Source organism: Oryctolagus cuniculus, chromosome 7 (assembly GCF_051225735.1).
Source record: "Oryctolagus cuniculus isolate XC-2025 breed Fujian yellow rabbit chromosome 7, ASM5122573v1, whole genome shotgun sequence".
NCBI lineage: Eukaryota > Metazoa > Chordata > Mammalia > Lagomorpha > Leporidae > Oryctolagus > Oryctolagus cuniculus.
This window is the reverse complement of record NC_142873.1, coordinates 162,112,296-162,135,342: the sequence shown is the minus strand read 5'-3', so window position 1 is coordinate 162,135,342 and position 23,047 is coordinate 162,112,296. Positions and strand designations below refer to the sequence as shown.

General features: G+C 67.1%; 1 protein-coding gene across 5 annotated transcripts in view; it reads right to left on the bottom strand.

Moving 5' to 3' along the window:
* CHD5 (chromodomain helicase DNA binding protein 5) overlaps positions 1–23,047 on the bottom strand; it is a 53,720-nt gene that overhangs the window by 12,371 nt on the left and 18,302 nt on the right. For all 5 annotated transcript variants that reach the window (XM_070079380.2, XM_070079383.2, XM_070079384.2 and 2 more), the window contains exons 4-26: positions 21,068–21,186; positions 20,610–20,848; positions 19,062–19,186; positions 17,699–17,822; positions 16,103–16,269; positions 15,644–15,865; positions 14,182–14,388; positions 13,877–14,088; positions 13,458–13,589; positions 13,275–13,383; positions 12,135–12,326; positions 11,860–12,060; positions 7,748–7,885; positions 7,514–7,635; positions 7,087–7,260; positions 6,634–6,775; positions 6,211–6,342; positions 3,091–3,208; positions 2,042–2,166; positions 1,488–1,719; positions 1,262–1,372; positions 932–1,104; positions 181–355 (exon numbers count right to left, since the gene is read on the bottom strand). In XM_070079380.2, the coding sequence (XP_069935481.1) occupies positions 181–355; positions 932–1,104; positions 1,262–1,372; positions 1,488–1,719; positions 2,042–2,166; positions 3,091–3,208; positions 6,211–6,342; positions 6,634–6,775; positions 7,087–7,260; positions 7,514–7,635; positions 7,748–7,885; positions 11,860–12,060; positions 12,135–12,326; positions 13,275–13,383; positions 13,458–13,589; positions 13,877–14,088; positions 14,182–14,388; positions 15,644–15,865; positions 16,103–16,269; positions 17,699–17,822; positions 19,062–19,186; positions 20,610–20,848; positions 21,068–21,186 (3,691 nt within the window). The remainder of the gene's footprint in view (positions 1–180; positions 356–931; positions 1,105–1,261; positions 1,373–1,487; positions 1,720–2,041; positions 2,167–3,090; positions 3,209–6,210; positions 6,343–6,633; positions 6,776–7,086; positions 7,261–7,513; positions 7,636–7,747; positions 7,886–11,859; positions 12,061–12,134; positions 12,327–13,274; positions 13,384–13,457; positions 13,590–13,876; positions 14,089–14,181; positions 14,389–15,643; positions 15,866–16,102; positions 16,270–17,698; positions 17,823–19,061; positions 19,187–20,609; positions 20,849–21,067; positions 21,187–23,047) is intronic.

Here is a 23,047-nt window from a genome sequence, read left to right as displayed (position 1 = left end):
CTGGTCCTCCTGCCTGGCCCTCCCGCCCCTGCCCCTGCCCCCACGCACCCTGGTCTTCCCACCCGCCTGGCCCCCACGCACCCTGGCCCTCCCGCCCAACCCCATGCGGCCTCCACGCACCCTGGTCCTCCCACCCGGCCCAGCCCCCACGCACCCTGCCCCGGCCCCGCCCCCACGCACCCTGGTCCTCCTGCGAGGCGTCGTTGTAGTTGACCTGCTTGCGGATGCGCTTGCCCTTGCCCAGGTTGCGGGCCAGGTCCTCCTGCTGCTGCTCGTAGTGGTGCCGCAGCAGCTTCTCCCAGTAGTCGGGGTCCACGTTCTCCTCCTGCTTGATGACCTCCCGCTCCACCTCCTCCTGGGGGCCCGCGCGCACACAGGGACAGGCACTTGGCAGGGCGAGGCCCGGGACGCGTCAGACCAAGCGCGAGGCCCGCCTCCTCCAGAGCCTTCCCTGATTGCCCCCGGTTCTGCCCCATTCGCTGGCGTTGTGCAACCCCTGGGTTACAGAGTTGAACCAGGCCCAGCCTCTGCCCTAGCGGCTGGAGAGGGCCCATCACTAGCTCACAGGAAGTGTGGGGTGCAAGGAGATGACTCAGTGGGCGTGTTCTGGAACAAGGGGGCGGGTGAGCGAGGCCGGCTGTGGGCCCCCTGAAGGGCTGGGGAGGACCTGAACCCAGACCCCAGGAGGGGCGGTGGGGGGGGCAGGTCTCTCCACTCCAGGAAGGTCGGCTGGGAGGCCGTGGGGAAGCTGCAGCCAGGGGCCCGGGGCATGACCGTGGATGACCTAAGGCAGCGCTGGGCCACGGGGTTGTAGCCCCCTTGGCACCGCGTCCACCCCTCTCTCTCCAGTGTGCCTACCATGAGGCCCTCCCTCTGGGAGGGGCGGGCCCCACAGCGGGAGGGCGGGGCTGAGGCCAGGGGCGGGGCTTACCACGCCGTCCTCCTCGCGCACGACGTACTGGGCCACTTTGAAGGAGCTCAGGTACTCATTCATGTTCTGCAGCTCCGTGTCGTCGGTGGCGTCCTGGTTCCGGTCCAGCAGCTTGGAGATGGCCGCGTCGTCGTAGTGGATCACGCTGCTGTCCTCCACGTCCTTGTTGTCGCCTGGGGGCAGACGGGGTGCGGTGCGGTGGACAGGTGCCTAGTGCCCGGGCCGTGACCAGACAGGGGGCACCGTGCCCACAGCCCCACTCGCCCGCTCCCCCGGAGCAGCCACGGGGTCAGAGGACGAGCCGGGGGCTGGGCTCAGGGGCCCCCCTACCTGGGGGGGTGCTCCCATGCTTTTTCTTGGCGCTGGCGGCCAGGGCCCCGCCCTTGGAGGACTGGACGTCAGGGACGGGCGTGGCCGGCCTCTGGCCCTGACACATCATGCCTACAGGGAAGACAACAGCGCTGGGCAGAGCTCGGAGGCCGCACCTGCTGGCCTCCGGACCCCGCGGGCCCCCAGCCTCCCCGCCCCCGCCCCACGCCGCGGGACCGAGGCCCACCCTCCACGTCATCCTTGAACAGCTCCTCGGTGCCGAACTTGAGGATGTCGTCCAGCTCCTGCTTGGTCATGGAGCCCGACTTGGAGCCCAGGCCGGGCCGCACCACCAGGTGCGTCAGCATCATCTTGCGCTTGGCCACCTGCGTGATGCGCTCCTCCACCGAGGCCCGCGTCACGAAGCGGTAGATCATCACCTTCTTGTTCTGCCCGATGCGGTGGGCACGGCTGAAGGCCTGCGCGGGGCGGGGCGGGGCGGGGCCGGGGGTCAGCAGCTGGGCTCCCCCATGGCGGGGGGTCATGCCTGTGACGTCCTGGGCACGCACGTGCCGCCTGAGCACACGTGGGGAGCGCGGCACGTGGGCCCGGCCGCCAGGCTGACGCCTTGGCCTCCGTGTCCCCTCGGGGTGCTTCCTCCTTGCTACATGAGAGAGCTGCAGATGGCTGGGCCGCCTCTCACCGCCCAGGGTCCTTCCTGGGGCTGAGACCACCCAGGCGCCAGCCAGCAGGGTGGAGGGGGTGGGAGTCCCAGGGAAAGGGCAGCCGAGGGCCACAGACCTGGATGTCATTGTGCGGGTTCCAGTCCGAGTCGTAGATGATGACAGTGTCCGCCGTGGCCAGGTTGATGCCCAGGCCGCCCGCCCGGGTCGAGAGGAGGAAGCAGAACTGCTGGGCCCCAGGGGCTGAGGGTGAGAGGGTAGGTGAGTGGGGGGCAGGGCACGAGGGGCCCCAGGCAGAGGCAGGGTCGGGTGGTACCCAGCACAGACAGGCGGCCACCCCCGAGCTCAGGGGCCACAGCTGCCCCCTGCCAGCCCCCACGAGGGGAAGCAGAGGAGGAGGGAGCCAATCAATGCCCAGACGGGCAAAGACCAAGCTGCACACACAGGGTGCCCCGGGGAGGGCGGCCACCGTGAGGCCCTGGAGAGCCTGGCCCCTGGTGTCCCCACCCACAGCCTCTCCCAGCCACGGACACACTCGGGACTCTCAGGGGCAGCTCCAGGGCCCAGGGCCCTGTCCTTCCCCGTCCCCAAGCCTGTCCCAGGACAGCTGCCTCTGTCCTGCCTCGCTGAGGGACCTGGGCCCGACCACAGCACCCACTGGAGCTGCAAGCGGGTCCCAGGTGGGCCCAACACTTCAGGCACCTCTGCCTGCAGGTGCACCTCCTCGCTCCTCGCCTTGCAGGCCTCAGTGGGCACGAGAAATCGCGGCTGTGACTATGGCTCCGACAGCCGTGAACCCCGGGGGATGGAGCCCGACCCACCATCGAGGCTGCAGGCGCTGTCCAGCGCTGCCTGCCTGGGTCAGCAGGGGAGGCCCTCGGGTGCCAGCCAGGCCTCAGCACCAGCTTCCCTTGGTGACAAAGGTGACACCTTCCTCCCCCTCCCCCGTCTGCCTTCCTTGTCACCCATTTCTGACCCCATTCAGAACAGGTAATGCCTTCTAAGCCCCTCAGCAAGTGTCCCTGGAGTGAACCCTTCTAGCTTTAAAATCAACGGGCCTAAGGACGGGTCTCTGTCTCTCTCTCTCTCTGTGTGTGTGCAGTGCAGCCTAAGAGGGCGGGGCCGCAGCCAGAGCGCTCGGCAGGGCGGGGGCGGGGGCGGGGGTACCGTTGAATCTGTCGATCGCCTCCTGCCGCAGCCCCCCGGTGATGCCGCCGTCGATGCGCTCGTACTTGTAGCCTTCGTACTCCAGGAAGTCCTCCAGCAGGTCCAGCATCTTGGTCATCTGCCGGGCACAGGGACACGTGAGGGCTGCCACGGAGGGAGTGGCCCACGGGACCCCACGGAGTTGGGAAGGAGCATGTTGTCTGCTCAGTGCAGACTCAGCTGGGCCCCGGGCAGGCCTGACGCGGGACCCTGGAGATGGAGGCCCCCGCTCGCAGCCAGGCCTGTCCCACACTGCCCCGGCATCTGCCACAGTCAGCCTGGGCGTGGCTCCTCCCCTCCGGCTCGTGCCACACGGAGGGGGGGCCTCACTTGCACTCGGGTTCCCTCCACAAGACCTACACTCCTTCAGTCCCTCGGCCACGCCGTGCACCTCTCTTCCCGGGATACCCACGCCCTGAGCGCCCAGGAGCTGAACCAGCGCCTCCTGCGTGGTGCCCTCCCTCCCCGTGAGACGTGAAAGGCCCCCAGGGCCCTGCGGACCCCCCTCGCTCTCCTCCTGAGCCCCCAGAGCCCTGCGGACCCCCCTCGCTCTCCTCCTGAGCCCCCAGAGCCCTGCGTATCTCCCCCCCTCGCTCTCCTCCTGAGCCCCCAGGGCCCTGCGTATCTCCCCCCCCCCGCTCTCCTCCTGAGCCCCCAGGGCCCTGCGGACCCCCCTCGCTCTCCTCCTGAGCCCCCAGAGCCCTGCGGACCCCCCCCCCGCTCTCCTCCTGAGCCCCCAGGGCCCTGCGGATCCCCCCTCACTCTCCTCCTGAGCCCCCAGGGCCCTGCGGATCCCCCCTCACTCTCCTCCTGAGCCCCCAGGGCCCTGCGAACCCCCCCCCGCTCTCCTCCTGAGCCCCCAGAGCCCTGCGGACCCCCCTCGCTCTCCTCCTGAGGCCCCAGAGCCCTGCGGACCCCCCTCGCTCTCCTCCTGAGGCCCCAGAGCCCTGCGTATCTCCCCCCCCTCGCTCTCCTCCTGAGCCCCCAGGGCCCTGCGGACCTCCTTGCTCTCCTCCTGAGCTCCCAGAGCCCTGCAGACCCCCCCCTCGCTCTCCTCCTGAGCCCTGCGGACCCCCCCTCGCTCTCCTCCTGAGCCCCCAGGGCCCTGCGGACCCCCCTCGCGCTCCTCCTGAGCCCTGCGGACCCCCCTCGCTCTCCTCCTGAGCCCTGCGGACCCCCCTCGCTCTCCTCCTGAGCCCCCAGGGCCCTGCGGACCCCCCTCGCTCTCCTCCTGAGCCCCCAGGGCCCTGCGGACCCCCCTCGCTCTCCTCCTGAGCCCCCAGGGCCCTGCGTATCTCCCCCCCCTCTCTCTCCTCCTGAGCCCCCAGAGCCCTGCGGACCCCCTCGCTCTCCTCCTGAGCCCCCAGGGCCCTGCGGACCCCCCTCACTCTTGCTGGCTTAGCTGGAAACAAAACTCGCCCTGGCCGTCCGGTGTGCAGGTTGTGCCGCTGCCTCCGCCACCTGTCGCTGCCGCTCAGACCCGGCTCTGCAGGAACCAGACGGGAGGTCCTGCGGCTCCCCAGCCGGGCGGGTGGCGCTCATCTGGCTTGGTGTTCACCCCAGATCCAAGACCTCGCGCCTTTCCCCGGGTCTACAGACACGGACCCTCTCTTCCATCGTCTCTGCCCTCACTGCCGCAGGGGCCACCGGGCGACTGACGGAGCCTCCCGAGAGCCCCCGGGGCCTTCCTGCCCGCACCCCGGCCCTCCGTGCTGCAGCCAGGGGCCTTCCTCACGCCGGCCCCGGCGCGTCCAGGCCCTGCTGACGGCTCGCGCAGCCTGATCTGCTCCTGCTCCCTGACCTCCCGGCTCCTGCCTAAGAACCCGCGCTCTATGGGCACTGGGCGCTCTGACTGCCGAGGAGCCTAAACGTGGACGTAAATCCTCCTTGGGCCGTCTTTTCCTTGGGATTCTAACTGTGGTCTCTAAGACGCCTCGGCGTCCAGTTCCTCGCCGGGGGCGGGGCAGGGCTGTCTCGCCCTGCTCCCTCTGCCTGGCCTCGCCGGGCCCCACGCGGACTCGTGTGTTCTGCTGGCAGTGCTGCCAGGGGACCGCGGGACTGCTCGGTTCCGCTCCTGGTCCCAAGCGTGGTCTGCCCCGGGCGGGCCTCAGCCCAGGGGGCGGTCAGTGGGCACAGGCGGCAACAGGTGATTCCTGGTGACCTCTGCGTGAAGTTGCCATGTCCCCGACTCTGGCTTTGAGCACTGGAACTGCTGGGTCCAACCTCCCCGCGGGGGGGCACTTTCAGCCCCAGCACCCTGGGGCCCATCGCCGAGGCCTCCAGCGGACACTCCCGTGTGTCCCACCCCAGAGGGCAGCTCGAGGAGGGGCACCCCCAATCAGCTGGGCCCGCGAGCCCAGCACGGAGCCTGGTGTGCGGCAGACGCGAGCCACCCCAGGATCAGCCTGCAGGGGGAGCTCCTGGCGCCGGGGGTGAGGGCAGGGCAGGGCAGGGCAGGGCGGGGAGGGGAAGGGAGGGGAGGGGTGGGCCCTGGCAGCCAGGGAGCCCAGGCGCTGGGGCGGGCGCCCACCTCTCCCGGGGGGCGCGCGCCCACCGACTCCCCAGGGCGGGCGCCCACCTCTCCCCGGGCGCGCGCGGCCAGGCTGAGCGCCACCCACCTCTCCCAGGCTGAGCGCCGCCCACCTCTCCCCGGGGGCCACCCACCTCTCCCCGGGCGCCGCCCACCGCTCCCCGGGCACCGCCCACCTCTCCCCGGGGCGTGGCCAGGCTGAGCACCTCCCACCTCTCCCCGGGGCGCCGCCCACCTCTCCCCGGGCGCCACCCACCGCTCCCCGGGGCGCCGCCCACCTCTCCCCGGGCGCCGCCCACCGCTCCCCGGGCGCCGCCCACCTCTCCCCGGGGCGCCGCCCACCTCTCCCCGGGCGCCGCCCACCTCTCCCCGGGCACCGCCCACCTCTCCCCGGGGCGTGGCCAGGCTGAGCACCGCCCACCTCTCCCCCGGGGCACCGCCCACCTCTCCCCCGGGCGCCGCCCACCTCTCCCCGGGCGCCGCCCACCGCTCCCCGGGCGCCGCCCACCTCTCCCCGGGGCGCCGCCCACCTCTCCCCGGGCGCCGCCCACCTGGGAGAAGATGAGCACGCGGTGGCCCTCGTCCCGCAGCTTCTTGAGCATCTTCTGCAGCAGCATGAGCTTCCCGGACGACTTGACCAGGGAGCTGCCGTCGTAGGAGCCGTTGGGCAGGACGGGGGCCTCCTGCAGGCGCGGCAGAAGCGGGGTGTGGGCGGCTCCCCCACCACCCTGACGGCACCAGCAAGCCGCAGGGGCGCCTTGCGGGAGGAGCGCACTGCCTGTCCGCCCCGCGGAGCGCGAGGCACAAACGCCAGCGGCCGTGGCTCCCAGACCCGCCGGCCCCGCCCTGGGCCTTGCCAGTCAGAGACCCGAGACGGCCGGCAGGGGGCGCCAGCGCCGGAGCTGAGCCAGCCTTCCCTGCAGGGCGCTCGGAAGCCTCACAAAGCCAGGTGGGCCCAGCCCCGGGGGACCTACCACGGCGGCCACGGGGAAGAGGTAGGGGTGGTTGCAGCACTTCTTCAAGTCCATCATGATGTTGAGCAGTGAGACCTGGTTCCCGCCCCCTTTGGAGTTGAGCGCCTCGAAGTTGCGCGTGAGGATGAACTTGTAGTACTTCCTGCAGGGGGGCAGGGCGGGGCAGGGCGGGCTGCACGCAGGCCAGCGCCGGGCCAGCCCCAACCCCGGGTGCTGCCTGCTCCTCTGGGAGGCTGGGCTGCCGGCCGGGCACCCAGCACACACACACACACACACACACACACACCAGGGGAGGCCCGGGGGCCCGGGGACGAGGCTGGAACTCAGCCCAGGTCAGTGGACTCAGAGGGGGGCCCACGTGGCAGGGGTGAGCCAGGGCGCGCAGGGGCCGAGCGCCCGCCCACCCCCAGGGAGTGGACGGCCGGGTGCTGGGGAGGCCGAGCGGCCGCTCACTTCTGCATCTGGCTCAGCTCCACGCGGACGATGAGCTCGGTCTTGGCCGGCATGTTCTTGAAGACGTCAGCCTTGAGCCGCCGTAGCATGTGCGGCCCCAGCAGGTCGTGCAGCTTCTTAATCTGGTCCTCCTTGGAGATGTCAGCAAACTCCTCCAGGAAGCCCTCCAGGTTGCTGCAGCAACGAGCCGGGGTAAGCGCCAGGAGCAGGCCAAGGCCCCGTGCACAGGGAACCGGGACTGGGGGCAGGAAGAGGGGAGCCCGCGCCAGCACAGGTCAGCTGCCTCGGGGCGGGGGGGCAGGCAGCCCTGGCATGGGCCACGCCGCCTCCCGCAAGAGACCGTTCGTTCGAGGGGAGCAAGGCTGCCTGGGCCACTCCACGGGCGGCAGGCTCGGGCCCCGTCTCCCAGGGCCCCGCGGGGACTCACTTGAACCGCTCGGGCGTCAGGAAGTTGAGCAGGTGGAAGAGCTCCTCCAGGTTGTTCTGCAGGGGGGTCCCCGTCAGCAGCAGTTTGTAATCGATCTTGTAGCTGTTCAAGACCCTGAAGAACTTAGGGGACAGCGAGCGGGGGCCCGTCAGCGGGCGTCGGGAGGCCGCTGGCCCGGGGCCGCCCCGAGCTCGGGCAGGCCGGGGTCCGAGCCCTGTGGCCAGCAGGGCCTACCTTGGACTGGTTGTTCTTGAGCCGGTGGGCCTCGTCCACCACGAGGCAGGCCCACTCGATGGAGCCCAGGATGGCCTGGTCGATGGTGATGAGCTCGTACGAGGTGAGCAACACATGGAACTTGATCTGCACTTCTTTCTGCGGACAGAGGGGGCGCTGGGGAGGCGGCAGCTGGGCCAGCGGGATCGCGGCTCGGAAGACAGGGTCAGGAAGGCCGTGTGGACGGGAATCCCCCAAACACTCTGGCACGTGGTGTGGACAGGGACGAGCCGGGCCAGCCCAGGACGGGACGGGACAGGAAGGCAGCGGCCGGCAGCTGAGGCCCAGGGCGCGGTACCAGAGAGAGAGGGTGAGGTGGGAGCTACAGACGGCAGCGGCGACGCCAGCAACGGTGCCAGCTGCGGCCCCAGCCCTGTGCTCGGTCCTTCATCCATGACCAACCGTGTGCACCAAGCGCCATCTTCCCCTCCATCACCGGGGGGGCCTCAGGCTGACACACCCCACCCCTCCAACCCCGGCCCCCAGGCAGAGCCAGGTCAGAACAGAGAAGCGAGAGTCGAGCGCCCAGCAGCTGCCGGTCATCCATTCTCCACCGCTCCAGGCCTGAGTCTGCGCTCCGTCAGAAAAGGCCCCTGGGTGGAGCACGTGCCAGGTGCTCCGTCCCACGACAGGTGCTCTGCCCGGCGGGGGCATCAGGCACACACCCCGTGCACACCCAGGGGCAAGGTGGGGCCCCGCACTCCTGGAGGGCCTGTACTGGCCCAGGGAGTACTGCCACACTGGACAGCAAATAAAATGCAGCAGGCCGGTGGCCCACAGCTGCCCGAGTCCGCCCTGGCAAAGCCACGGCTGTGGGTTGTCCCCTGTGCGCTGGAGCGTCACCCCGCGGTGAGCCTGAAGCAGGTGGACACGTGATCCCACTACGGTGTGTAGGGCCGGGACCTCTGGGAGTGACGGGGATCGGGCAAGTCATCAGGGCGGGGGCCCTTGACGGAATCCTGGCGGCAGAGACCAGAGGAGACAGGCGCTCATGCTCCCTGCCTGGGGACTCTGCCAGCACCAAGGCCATTGCCAAGTGCGGCCCCTGGACCTCAGACTGCCACCACCATGAGCCCAAACAAACCTCTTCTTTAGAACTTACCCAGGCTCCGGCACGACGTTATTAGCAGCCCAAACGGACTACCATTCCAAGCTGCCTCTCCCAGTGACATGGCCCCAGGTGAGGGGGGCAGAAAGGGATGGAGAGAGGGAGACGCAGGCTTCTTCAGCCCTGGCCCGTGGAGCCTGGACCTCGGTCAGCTCCACACCCCAAGCCTCGGCCCCCTCGCCCTCTGTGCCAGGAAGGCCCTGTGGTGAAGAGAGCTAAGGCTGCCCCTCGAAACATCTAGAATTCCCAGATGCGCCAGCAACTCTGCTTCCAGGTGGACTCCCAGAACAGGGACAGGAGGAGAGGCCGGGCCACCCGCGCTCACACCAGCGTTACTCAAAACAGGCGGAACAGACAGGTGTCCACAGGTGTCCACAGACAGATGAACACGGCCCACCCAGGCAGTGGAGGGGCCGGCACTGGGCACAGCGGGTTAGGCCACCCGAGACGCCGGCTGGAGTCCCTGCTGCTCCACTTCCACTCCAGCCCCCTGCGCACGCGCCTGGGAAGGCAGCAGAAGGCGGCCCAAGCGCTTCAGCCTCTCCCACCCTGGTAGGAGACCTGGCGGAGTTGCAGGCTCCCGTCTCCACCTGGCCCAGCCCTGGCCGTTGCAGTCAGCTGGAAGATCTCTCTCTCTCGTCTGTCTCTCCCTCTCCCTGACTCTACCTTCCAAAAATAAATACATAAATCTTTGGGGGGGGGAGGTCTGATCCTGACACCCGCTGTGGATGAACCCGGAGGCCAGGCAGCCAAGGACAAACTCTGCAGGACTCCGCCCACGAGCACCCTAGAGCAGGCAGCCCCCAGACAGGAACAGCACGCGGCTGCCGGGCGTGCGGGCAGCGGGATGGAGGGCCGCTTCTGTCTGGGAAGATGGAGAGCTCTGGAGACGAGGGCGGTGACGTTACTCAGCACCCCTGACCTTGCCCTCAGGATGGCTAAGGGGATTGGAAATTACTTTTATTCACAAGGCAGAATGGGACAGACAGACAGCACTCCTCGACCTGCTGGCCCACTCCCCAGTGCCCACAGCAGCCGGGGCTGGGCCAGGTTGAAGCCAGGAACCCAGAAGCTAATAGGGGTCCCCCTCCTAAGCGGCAGGGACGCAAGTGCTTGGGCCATCACCTGCCACTCTCAGGGGTCAGCAGGAAGCTGGACTGGAACTCGGCTCCCTGCCGTGGGATGCGGCGTTTTAACCACACACCGAACACGGCCCCCCGGTGGCAAGTTTTAGGTGATTCATCACTCACAACAGCTTTTTAAAGAAGTAAGACAGCCAAGTCTTGGCGTGTCTGAGCTGTCGCAGGACCCCAGTGGGAGACAAAGCGAGGTTCGTCCACGACCCCCCAGTGCAGAGGCCCCGGAACGCCTTCGTCAGTCCCTGGACGTCCCCTGGGAGCCCCGGCTGCTCCGGAGGAAGCTGACCCCAGAAGTCTCAGGGGGGGCCGGCACTGGGCCAGGGGCTGAAGCCACCGCTGTGACGCTGCATCCCATACTGGAGGCACCTGTTCAAATCCCAGCGACGCCTTTCTGATCCAGCCCCCAGGTAACGTGCCAGGGAAGACAGCAGAAGACAATGAGCCCCGGCACACACGGGAGACTCGGACGGAGCTCCCGGCATCGGTGTGCCCCAGCCTCGGCCATCACAGCCACTGGGAGAGTGAGCCAGCAGATGGAAGATGCCTCTCTCTCTCTCTCTCTCTCTCTCTCTCTCTCTGCCATTCAAACAAATCTTTGAAAGAGAAAATCCATCCCCCCAGAGACAGCCGCAGCCCCAGCACTTCGCTCCCGTGGGCAGGACCAGTTCCCAGGGGTCTGCTGCCTGTCAAGGTGCAGCCTGGAGGCCAGCAGCATTCGCCCCACCAGCTGGGACTCGGTGAGAAAGACAGAACCTGGGGCAGGCGCCTGGCCTGGCGGCTGAGAGGCTGAGACACCACCCTGGACGCCCACGGCCGGGCTCCAGTCTCAGCTCTGCTTCCCACGCAGCTAGCGTGCGCCCTGGGAGGAAGCGGGCGATGGCTCGAGTCCATGGGCTCCTGCGAACGACACGGAGACCTGGATGGAGTTCTCAGCTCCCGGCTTTGGCCCGGCCCTGGTTGTTCCAGCATTTAGGAAGCAAACCAGCAGTGGGAGATTCTCTCTCTCTCTCTCTCTCTCCCTGGATGTGTGTGTCTCAAATAAACAACAAGCTTAAAAAAAATAAATGCAGAACCTCGGCCCCCACTCCCAGCTGCTGGATGGGAACCTGCCCTTCAGTACCCGTGATGGGGGAGGGGCCGTGGTCACGGGGCAGCAGGTTGGATGCCTGCATGTCATGTCGGGAGCGCCGCTTCCAGTCCCGGCTGCTCCATTTCCGATCCAGCTCCCTGCTAATGGCCTGGGGAAGCAGCAGAGGACGGTCCAAGTGCTTGGGCCCGTGGGCCCACATGGAATTCCTGGCTCCTGGCTTTGGGCCTGGCCCGGCCATAGCTGTTGTGGTCATTTGGGGGAGTGAACCATAGATGGAAGATCCTTTCTGTCAATCTCTCTCCTTCCGTCCTCCAAATTAATCAATCTTTTTTTTTTTTTTTAATAAGACCTCCGCCCCAAGGATCCGAGGCACAGTGCTGGGGGGCGGGAGGGGAGGCCCTGCCAGGCACTCACCCACACCTGTGACGCCCCTGCCACAGCTCAGCGACCGGGCTGCCAGCTCACTTGCTGGGAAGACGGTGAGGCCCAGGACCGGCCGGGGGCCACACGGCAGGTGCACTGGGTTGAAGAGCGGCCCCTCCCAGAACTCACGTGCGCCTGGGAGCTCTTCATGGAAATGGGCTCTTGGCAGATACAATCGGTGGTACGGGGCCACGGATTGGAGTGAAACCCCAGCATGAGACGAGGGAGCACCAGGTGATGACGGCAGGGGATGGGGGACTCGGGGTGGGGGCGGGGGACGCCTCTCCTGGGCCCCCTGGGGCCACCCGCTCACCTTCATGCGAAACACCTTCTTCCCGCTCCGAATGGCGTTGTCCTCGAAGGAGAACTCGTTCTCGCGGATCACGGAGCGGCTCTCCTTGTCGCCCGTGTAGGTGACCACGTAGAAGTCGGGCGCCCACATCTCGAATTCGCGCTCCCAGTTGATGATGGTAGACAAGGGCGCGCTGACCAGGTAGGGCCCCTTGGAGTGGCCCTGCGGAGAGAGCCTGGTGTGGTGAGGCCGCCCGCCCCCGGCCGCGCCCGGCCCCCGCCGCTGCGCCTGCCCACCTCCTTGTACAGGGAGTAGAGGAACACGATCGTCTGCACCGTCTTGCCCAGCCCCATCTCGTCGGCCAGGATGGTGTCGGTGCCCTGGGCCCACGAGAACCGCAGCCAGTTCAGGCCCTCCAGCTGGTACGGGTGCAGCGTGCCGCCCGTGGAGTCGATGTACCACGGCTGCTTATCAAACTTGACCGTGGGCTGTGAGGGAGGAGAGGTTCAGACCCACCCTGAACCCTGGGCCGCCCGCCGGCTCCGTGCACACGAGGGTCCCGCCACCCGGAATCCTCTTCCCACCCCCTCTGCCTTCCTAACTCTTCTTTAGGACGTGGCTAGAATGCCTCTTCCTCCAGGAAGCCCTCCCCGACTGCCGGCCTGGCTGGGTTGCCCCACAGCAGCCTTGTGCTTCCGTCAGGGGAATCCCCCCGCCGCTGAGTCCTCCCAGGCTTTCCCGGCCACACGGGTCCTGTCCACTGCTTTCTCCGAGCCCCACCCGGTGCCTGGGTCGGGGTGGGCCCTTACGCAGTGTTTGCTGGACAAAGGACGGTGTGACCCCCCCATCCAGGGCACCCCCCACGTCTGCCAGAAGCGGCTGCCTCCACCTCGTCCACAGCTTTACCCTTTGCCCCCTCTCCTGCAGCCCAAGGTCACCTCCTCCGTGAGGTGCCGAGGACCCCGGCCAGGGCCCCAGGAGACGCTGGGCTTCCTGAGACGGGGGCTCAGGGCAGAGCCAGCCCTGCCTTGCTCAGTGCACAGTCGGGGCCTCCTCCCAGGTGACAGCAGTGCGGCTGTGAGGGGCCCCTTCCCGCTCTCCACGTGCACAAGCCGTGCTATGTCCTCCACAGCCAAGCCCGGGACAGGCAGAACCCCCCCCAACCCCCATCAGGGACACGATGGGCGTGTCCCTGTCACTCACGTCCACCATGGGCGTGTCCCCCCACCTGTCACTCCCATCCATGATGGGCATGTCCCTGTCACTCCCGTCCACGATGGGCGTGTCCCTGTCACTCCCGTCCACGATGGGCGTGTCCCCACGTCCGTCACTCATGTCCATGATGGGCGTGTCCCTGTCACTCCCATCCACAATGGGCGTGTCCCCCCGCCTGTCACTCCCGTGTACCATGGGCGTGCCCCCCGCCCGTCACTCACGTCCACCATGGGCGTGTCTGGCGGCTTCTCCTGCTTCTCCTCCTTCAGCTTCTTGCCTTTCTTCACCAGCCTCTTGGGCACCCTCGAGTCCTCCCCGAGCATCAGCTCCCTGGGAAGAGCCGCGGGCGCAGGTGAGCGGGGCTCAGGCCGCGCGGGCGGCCCCGGCGGAGCCCCGCAGCCCACCTGTGGCCCCAGTAGGCCTGCTTCAGGTTGTCGTAGTAGGGGATGTCGATGTCGTCGATCTCCCAGGTGCACTGGTCGTAGGGCAGGTCTTTCCACTTGATCAGGTAGTGCACGTCCCCCTTTTTGTCGAAGCTGCAAGACCGAGTGAGGAGCCGGGTCGCTCGGGGCCAGCTCCCTCCCTTCCTCGGCCCTGCCTCCTGCAGCCCCTGGTCCCGCCACCAGAGGGCGCTGCCCAGCTCCACCACCTCACGGTGACGAGGACCCCGTCACATGGGGGTCGGTGCTCAGCGAGACGCGCGCCTAGGTCCTCGGGCCCTCCTTCCAGGGCCACGAGCACCGGGAGCCCCCATTAGGACCCCGGGCCCGCCCGCCCGGTGAGCATGTTCGGCCAGTCTCCCTCCCCTGGCCGCGGCCCGCACCTGTGGTTCAGGATCCGGTGCACCATCATCCACTCGGGCTTGACGCCGTAGCGGTAGAAGCGCTCCTCCATCTTGGCGTACACGGGGTCCTTGTTCTTCCTCTTCTCGCTCTTGCCGTCCTCGTCCCCGGAGCCGTAGTCGAAGGGCGGCGGCTCGTCCATGTCATTCTTCCTTTGGTAGTTGCGATACATCACCGTGTGGTAGAGCTCCAGCTGCAAAGAGCAGAGGTCACGGGGCGGGAGGGGCCGCGGCCGCCAGGGCCCCCCACCCCCACCCCGAGGCCCCTGAGCCTTAGCCCGGCTCACCTGGAGCTCCTTCACCCAGGAGCAGTGCCAGTAGGAGAGCCCCGCCCACTTGACGAAGAACTCCCTCTCGGGGATGCCCTCCAGGGGCTTGGGCCGGGGGGCGCCTGGCTCCACGTCGGGTCCCGGCAGGCCCACCACGAAGGGGGCGGGGGGCTCTGTCCACCGCCAGTGCAGGATCCGCTGGACTTTGCCCTTCAGCGGGGGACACTGCGGACAGAGGGGCGTCCCCAAGCGGTCAGGCCTCAGGCGCAGGACCCCGCCCTACGGCCGTCACACAGGCTCCCTCCGACAGGCTGCGCTGTCCCCAGGTCCTCGGGAGCCCACATGTGTGCGCACACAGGAGACGGGCAACGTGGGCCCCACACTCCCGACAGTGAACCGGGTAGCACCTGGCGGTCCTGGACCACGGTGGGACAAGGAGCCCGTGGGTGTGACACAGGGCAGCACAGCAGGCAACAGAGAATCCCAGACGTGGACGCGCCCTGCCCGTGGGTCTTCTCCCCCCGGGAATGTCACCGCTCACGCTGACCCAAGGACACAAGGGACCACCTCTGGGCAGGGACTCACCGCGGCCCCATCCCCCCCTCCCCAGGCTCCCTGATGGGTACTAGGGCCCCAGGGAGTTGCTGCCTGGCGAAGATGAGGAATCCTCCGGCCACAGCACCCTCCCTGGAGCCCTCTAGGCTGGGACGACCACTTAGGGAGACAGCTCTGGGAGGCGGGTCAGCCCGCCGCTGCCTGCCCCGGGTCCGAGGATAAAGGCCTCCTCCTCCAAGGAAAGCCCGCCCCTCACTCCACCTCCCAGGCCGCGGTGGGCTTCAGATCGCAGGCGGACCTCCTCCCCAGGACCTCTGTGGGTTCCAGGACGCACAGAAGGCTGCACCCTCAAAAGGGGCCCCCCAAAGAGCCCCACACAGGCACAGACACGCATGCGCACACAGGCACACACACGACACACAACACGAGCCCAGAGGCACAGGGTGACGGAGAGCCAGCCTGGCCCAGTCCAGAACCCGGATGGAGGGGGTGGGGTGGGGCCTGGGGGGCACAAACTGAGGCCAGGACCCCCACCCTCTCAGCACCCCCAGCCTCGGGGCAGGAAGGGCCAGGGCTGCTCCAGGCCCAGGGCTGAACGGACAGCTGGGCAAGTCACTGCCCTCCCTGAGCCTCCAATCTCTCGATGAAGCCGCCTGGTACTCGAGGGAGCCCCAGGGGGCGAAGGCAGCGCCGGGCCCAGAAAGGACGCGGCTCTCTGGCCTCGCTGGGCAAGCTCTGGCCCCGATGTCAGCGTCATCGCCGCCGGTCTCTTATAGGGCAGAAAGGGTCTTCGGGCCCAGGTAAGGCGGCGGGCGGGGAGAGACCTGCGGGCCGGGGGGTGAGGGCGGGGCCTCGGCCCGCGGCGGGGGGCGGGGTCTTGGTGGGCGGGGCGTTCGGCGCGGGGCGGGGCGGGCAGAACACTCACAGTACAGCGCGGGCAGAGCCATTCACCGTTTGGGATCTCGGGCAGCGGCGGGTTGAGGCAGTGCAGGTGGTAGGAGGAGGGGCAGGCGTCGCAGCAGAGCAGCTCGCCGCCGTCCTTGCACACGCGGCAGAACTCCATGTGGTCGTCCTCCTCCTCCTCGCAGCCGCCCTCCTCCTCCTCGTCCTCGTCGTCCTTGGGCTCCCACTGGATCCCCTCCTTCTCCTGCAGCGGGGGCAGAACCCAGGTGGAGGCACGGGGCGGGGTGCCCTCCACCGCCGCCGGGGCCCTGGCTCCTCTCCTCCACGCCACGCCCCGCCCCGCGGTGGGCAGGCAGGGGCAGGGGAGCCAGGCGCTGGCCTCTCCTCCACGCCACGCCACGCCCCGCGGTGGGCAGGCAGGGGCAGGGGAGCCAGGCGCTGGCCTCAGCCTCCCCAAGCCCAGGGCCTCCGCCTGGCTTACACAGTGCGGGCAGCTCCACTTGCCCTCGGGAGCCTTCTCCAGCTCTGGGTCGAGGCAGACGAGGTGGTAGGCCCTGGGGCAGGTGTCACATAGGATGATCTCCCCTCCCTGCTGGCACACTTCACAGTAGTCCTGGTGGTCCGTCTCGTAGCCATCACCGTCGTCAACTGGGGCGCAGGAAGAGGCAGTTACGGAGGGCCTCGTCCCCACCTCTAGTAGCAGCCATTTCCACCTCCCTAGGCCAGCCTGGCACATAGCAGGTGCTTAATGGATGATGGACGGGTGATGGATGGATGACGGATGTGTGGGAGGATGAATGATTGAGTGATGGGATGGATGAATAGACGGGTGGGTGGGTAGGTGACGGATATAAGATGGATGAATGGTGATGGTGGGTAGAGGATGGATGGATGGATGAATGGATGGGTCATTGGGTGGACGGATGGGTGGATGGATGTATGGATGGGTCGTTGACTGGATGGATAATGGGTGGATGGATGGATGGATGGATGGGTTGTTGGGTGGATGATGGATAATGAATAGATGGAGGACTGGATGGATGGTGGTGGGTGGATGCATGGATACAAGGGTATATGGATAACTGAGTGATGGATGGACGCATGAGTGGATGGGTAATGGGGTGATGGGTGGACGGATGGGTGGATGGATGTATGGATGGACACATGAGTGGATGGGTAATGGGGTGATGGATGGATGGGTGGATGGATGGATGGATGGGTCATTGGGTGGATAATGGGTGGACAGATGGATGGGCGGATGAGTGGATGGATGGACACACGAGTGGATGGATAATGGATGGTAGATGGATGGATGGATGGGTGGATGGATGGATGGGTCGTTGACTGGATGGATAATGGATGGATGGGTCACTGGATGGATAAATGGATGGATGGACACATGAGTGGATGGAAAATGGGGTGATGGATGGATAATGGATGGTGGATGGATAAATGATGGATGGATGGGTGGGTCATTGACTGGATGGATAATGGGTGGACGGATGGATGGATGGATGGGTGGATGGGTGGATGGGTGGATGGATGGATGGATAATGGGTGAACGGATGGACGGATGGGTGGATGGATGGACACATGAGTGGATGGATAATGGATGGTGGATGGATGGATGGGTGGATGGATGGATGGGTGGGTCGTTGACTGGATGGATAATGGATGGATGGGTCATTGGGTGGATAATGGGTGGACGGATGGATGGACGGATGGGCAGATAGGGTGCACAAATGAAGGGGGAACGATTGTGACAGTAAAAGGGTAGCGATGGATAGAAAGGAAGGGGTAGGGGTGAGTAGATGGAGAAATGAATGGAAGGAAACAATGAAGCGGGTGGGTAGAGGGGGGTGCACGAGCAGAAGGCGGGTGAGGGTAAAAAGCGCTTCCTTCCAGCCGCCACCTGCCAGGGAGTGCCCGGGGCGGCGCACACCACGGGTTCTCCTGCGGCAGAGACCAGGCCAGGTGAGGGGCAGCACGGGGAGCAAGAGAGACCCAGGCCTGAGGCTGCCCTCCCCCTGCGTCCCCAGGGGCCTCTGGACCCTCCACGCCCTCCCGGCAGTCCTACTCCTCTTCTTCTTGCGCCTCCTCTTGCTCTTCTTGCCCAGGGCTGCAGAGCACTCGGAGCGCACGGAGGAGCTGTGGATGCTGGCGCTGTCGAAGTCCGACTCCTCCCGCTCCTCCTCCTCACTCTGCGGGGCAAGGGGGGGCACCTGAGCCCGAGGCCTGCTCCAGGGGCTCAGCCCCGGGCCTTTGCTGGCCTGGGCAGAGAGGAGGCCCGGGAAACAGTGCTTCCTGTGGGTTATCTCAGCCCAGACCCTGGCCCCGGAACCTCACGCCACAGCCCAGCCCACCCAGCCAGCCTCACGTCCCACCACCCTCCCGGGCTCTCCCACCCCTCCATCCAGCCAAACTCCTACACACCCCTCAAGGCATGGCTAAGGACATCTCCCCCAAGAAGCCCTCCTAGATCTCTCCTAAGGGGACCCCCAGCGCCGTTCACGCCAGGGCCACCGCCTGCTGGTGCACCGCTGCCTCCCTCCCTCAGGAGCATGCCTGCTGTGGCCGGGCAGAGGACCTGGCACTGAGGAGGTGCTCAGCGAACTGAGTAAGAACCGAGCTGGGCCCACAGCCCCAGGCACAGCCACTCCTGCTCCTCGCTCCCTCCAGAGTAGCTCGCTCCAGCCCTGGTCCTGGCCGCTACATGGGTGACAGCAGGCTTAGGCTGCTGGGACATGGGCTTAGGGTCTGAGGCTGGGGCCAGAGCTGGCTCTGGAGTGGAGGGTGGTCCTGCCTCCACATCCACTCCTGAACCCCTGCCTGGTGGCCAGGTCCCATCAGGCTGCAGAAGAGCCAGCAGGTTGCCCAGCAGTGGGCAGCAGGAGCCAACCGAGCTCCCAGATCAGCAGGACAGACCGGAGACAGCTCCCTGCCCGGAGTCCAAGCTAGAGGGGCCTTTGGAAGATCTAGTCTAGGTACAAGTGCTTTGGCACAGTAGGTAAAGCCGCCGCCTGCAGTGCCGGCATCTCATGTGGGCACCAGTTCTAGTCCCAGCTGCTCCACTTCTGATCCAGCTCTCTGCTGTGGCCTGGGACAGCAGTGGAAGAGGCCCAAGTCCTTGGGCCCTGCACCCGCGTGAGAGACCCAGAGGAAGCTCCTGGCTCCTGGCTTCGGGTCGGCCCAGCTCATCTGGGGAGTGACCCAGTGGATGGAAGACCCTCCCCCTTCTCTGCTTCTCTGTCACTCTGCCTTTCAACTAAATAAATCTTTTTAAAAAATGAATCTACTAAAAAAAAATGAAGGATCTAGTGAGAACCCCTCAGCAGACAGACGGGGAACGGGCCCAGCAGACCGCAGGCAGGCGGAGCGGCAGGGGCAGCGTGGGCGCAGGCCCGGCGACCCAGTCCCGGCGGCCCGGCACAGGCACTCACCGAGGAGCCCTTCTTCCTCTTGGTGCCCATCCCTCCGAAGCGGAACTTGAGCCCGGCCGCCTTCTTGCCCTTGCCCTTCTTCTTGGCGTCTTTGGAGCTCTTGATCTTCTTCCTCACCCCGGGCCCTGAAAACGGGAGGCGGGCAGCCCTTGCTCCACGGCACCCCACAAGTCGGGAGAACGGACCTGCTCTGAGGCCGGCTCTCTGCGCACTGCACGCCCCCGGCCACTCCCAGGAAGGAACCGGCGGCACCCATGGAGCTCCCACCACCCTCATGGCCTGCAGGGCCACTGAGGGCACAGCTGCCCCCCTGTGGCACAAGCCTGGGCCCCTGGAGGGATGTCCTGGGGCTGAAAGCCCTCTGCACAGCAGGCAGCCTCCCCAGGCTGGGACAGCGCTGGCACCACCCACGGCTGTCCCCAAGGCTGCCTGTGTGGAGCTGGCCTCAGAGCAATGAGCCACAGGGGGAGTGGCGACCCCCGCAGCCCAGCCTGCTGCCAGGGAAGGTGGGGGCCGGAACGCGGCTCACACCCTGCAGAGGGAGCCTCGCCCCAGGCCCTCCTCCAGCCGCACCGCACGCAGGGACGCGGAGCCGAGAACCCAGCTGCACCCTGGGAAATGTGTTTCAATTGTCCAAGCTCTGAGCAGGCAGCTCAGGGAACTGAAAGCCCAGAGCCCAAGAGCAGAGAAATCAAGGCAGCTGGGCAGGTGCGCCAGGCAGGGAGGCCCTCCTGCGGCCCCAGGCACCGGGAGAGGCCGGGCCAAGGGGCAGGCTCTGAGGGGTGACACCTGGCCACCAGGTGCCCTCAGAGATCTGGCATCCCAGCATCGATCCAGGAGCCAACACCCCTTGGGGCCAAAACACAAGGTCGCCAGAGCCCTCCCTCGGCTCCCATCAAGCCCACGTCAGAGCATCCAGAAGGGTGAGGTGCTGCCGACCCCACCACGGGGGCCCTGGGAAGGGCGGGGGGGGGGGGTGTCGGGGGGCGGGGCGTGCGTGCCTCCAACCCCCACGAAGCCAAAACTTCCAGCCAGGGACCTTTCTTCCCAGGGCATTCCAGTGCCAGAGGCCCTGCCTCCCCCGACGCCCACCACTGAGCCCCACTCCTGGACTCCCTGGGAAGCCGGCCCGACCACACGGCTCCCTGCTCCAAACTCCTTTGCATTTCCAGGACGCTAAAGCCCCAGGGACAGGGACTTGCGCGCCCAGGGCCCTGGAGAAGGACCCTGCACAGAGCAGGTGCTCAGGCGAGAGTGGCCGGTCCTAGCCCTGGGCTCCTCGGACTCCAAAGCCTGCAACTCCCAACAGCCAGGGTGTCCCCTGCCGCCTCCCAGGCCCTCTGCTGGGCAGGCAGAGACTTCCCAGCGTTCCGCCCGCATCAGCCCAGCCCAAAAGACAGGCAGAGCAGAAGTCGCGGTGCCACGCCGCTGCCGAGAAAGGGCTGCCGGCTCAAGGTCACGGAGAGCACCGGGTCCCCCGCGAGGCGGCCCCGGCTGCCCTGGGTCTCCCTGGGGAGGAGCTCTGCGAGGCAGGGCTCAGGGCCTTACCCTTGCCCTCCTTGGTCTTGGCCTTGCGGATGGGCACAGGCTGGGGCACCTGCTGGGGGCTGATGGCCAGCGGAGGGGCGATGGTGACCGTCTCCACAGCCGCAGCCACTGCCGCTGCCGCCGCCGCCGCCGAGCTGCCCTTGAAGGGGTTGTTGGCGCTGAACTCCCGCCACTTGGCGCCCAGGACGGTCATCATCTTGGACATGGGGATCTTGGGGTTCTTCTTGGCGATGAGCGGCCTGTGGCGGTGGGCAGGAGGGTGAGGGCAGGGCCCAGCCCTTCTCCCACACCTGCGTGCTCGGGCTCTGGCACTGGCCTCGGGTGCCCCATCCCATCCCAGCCAGCCTGAGGGACGCCACACTGACTCAAGGCTCCCGGGGCAGACGGGACCCACCGGCCCCTCCCACCGGCTCTGCCTGTCACCCAGGGGAGGCGCAGACGCCCGGCCCCCTGCCCACCGGAGGAACTGGCTGAAGGCCTTGTAGTTGGTCAGCGTGTGGTAGTCCTCCTCCGAGAACAGGTAGTCCACGTCGTCCAGGCCCCACTCGGCCATCAGCTGCCCCGAGGACTTGGGCTCCTGCAGACACAGGGGCCAGGGGTGAGGGTCCTGCGAGGGGAGGGCTTGTGTCTGCCACACAGTTAGGGCAGAGCTCACCTGCCAGCCCCCGCTGGGGGACCTCCCGCCTGCTCGCAGGGCCAACGCTGAATGCGAGGGCTGGGGGTCCTGTGTGGGCCCAGAACCCACGCTTCCAGCTGCAGGAAGCGGACTTGGACGGCAGGACCGACAGCAGCTTCAGGATGGGAGAGGAAACGCCCCTGGGGAGGGCAGGGCTGAAGGGGAACGAGGCCTCCCCCACGCCCCGGGAGGGGACAGGCCACTGCCAGGCTCCGGTGACAGGAAGGGGCATCTGGCCAGCTGGGGGCGGGGCCCTGAGAAGGCCTCTCAGCCACTGCTTCACCTTCAGGAAGCCGGGAGCCATGTGACGTCACAGGGACACCCACTGAGCCCTCAAGAGGGTCAGCCTGGGGGTCTGCTGACCACAAAGCCCTAAGCTGACCGTGACCGACAGGGAGACACTGGCTAGAGCGCTGCATCCACTCTACTCCTCGCCACATACTGGCGGTGACCACGAGGTGGACAAGCTGGTTTAAGCTCCCTATGGCTCAGTTTTCCTCTCTGGAAAATGGGGAAATGGCCCTGGCGCTCAGAGCAGGGATCCATCGCTGTGGCAGCCACCTGGCACCCAACCCTCTCCCTCACTCCCCCTCACACCCACCTCTTCCCGGTAGCCCCAGCCTCTGGTCCATGAAGCCACTTCCGCCCCTCCTGGGTCAGAGCCCGTGGTCAGAGTGGTCATGTGACGTGGGGCAGTCCAGTCAAGGGGACAGTGGGGTGACCTGGTCTCGCTCCCGCCAGACAGGGCTGAGAGCCCCAAACTGCTCAGCACGCATTCCCAGCCGTGAGCGTGCCGGCCTCAACCCAGAGCTGACCCCACAGAGGAAAGAGAATGATCCGAGGGTCCCACCACCCAGAAGCCCCCAGCCTCTCAACCCTCCCGAACCCCTTTACCACCTAAGCCGCCGGAGCTGGGCTTTCTGCCGTGGCAACAGAGGGCTGCCCGGCGGAACACAGCGTCGCCCTGGGCCCCCAGCCCCTGGGCTGAGAACCAGGCCTGCCCGACCAGCACCGCAGGAGGACAGCAATGCCAGTTCCTGGACAGTCCTGAAAGGTCCCCACGTGGGACCCCTCCTGCGGCTGACCGGTCCCCACGACTCGCACAGCCATTCCTGAAGGCACATGGCCCGGCGTCCCCACGCAGGTGCAGAGCCCAGCGTGCGAGTGGCAGACGCCGCCCCTGGACTGCTCACTGAGGTTCGTCTCACAGCTGTCAGCCCCCCAGTCCCCAGTCACAGCCGACTCTCACACACCCACCCAGTACCCCGACCACTCGGCGCCGCCCTCCACCCACAGGCACCGTGCGAAGGTTTACACAGCCGGCGTCTGCAAGTCCACGGCCGGCCCACACTGAGCCTCTGCCCGTCCCTGCCGAGACCTGGGCTCGGTCCGCACCACTCCCCACGCTGGCAGGAAGGGGCTTCTCCCAGGGTCCCTCGCGTCTGCCCCGTGCTCAGGGGCACCCCGGAGGCTTGCTCAGGAACCAAGCTCCCTGCCCGCCACAAACCCCGCTGTCCAACGCAGCTTGCGGCAGAGACTCCATTTGTGGTCTCACTTTCCAGATTGTTCCAAGCAAGAGGTTCCTGACACTGAACTTGGGCTTGCCCTCACGCCATCACTCTCCCAGGAACAGCTGCACGCGTGTGCAGTTGGGCTGTGGCTCCCGCCACGTCCTCCCAGATCCCCCCGGCGTGACCTCCAATACTCTCTGAGACACCCGACTACAGCACCTCTAATGAAGTGGCCTCCGACATCCGGGGCA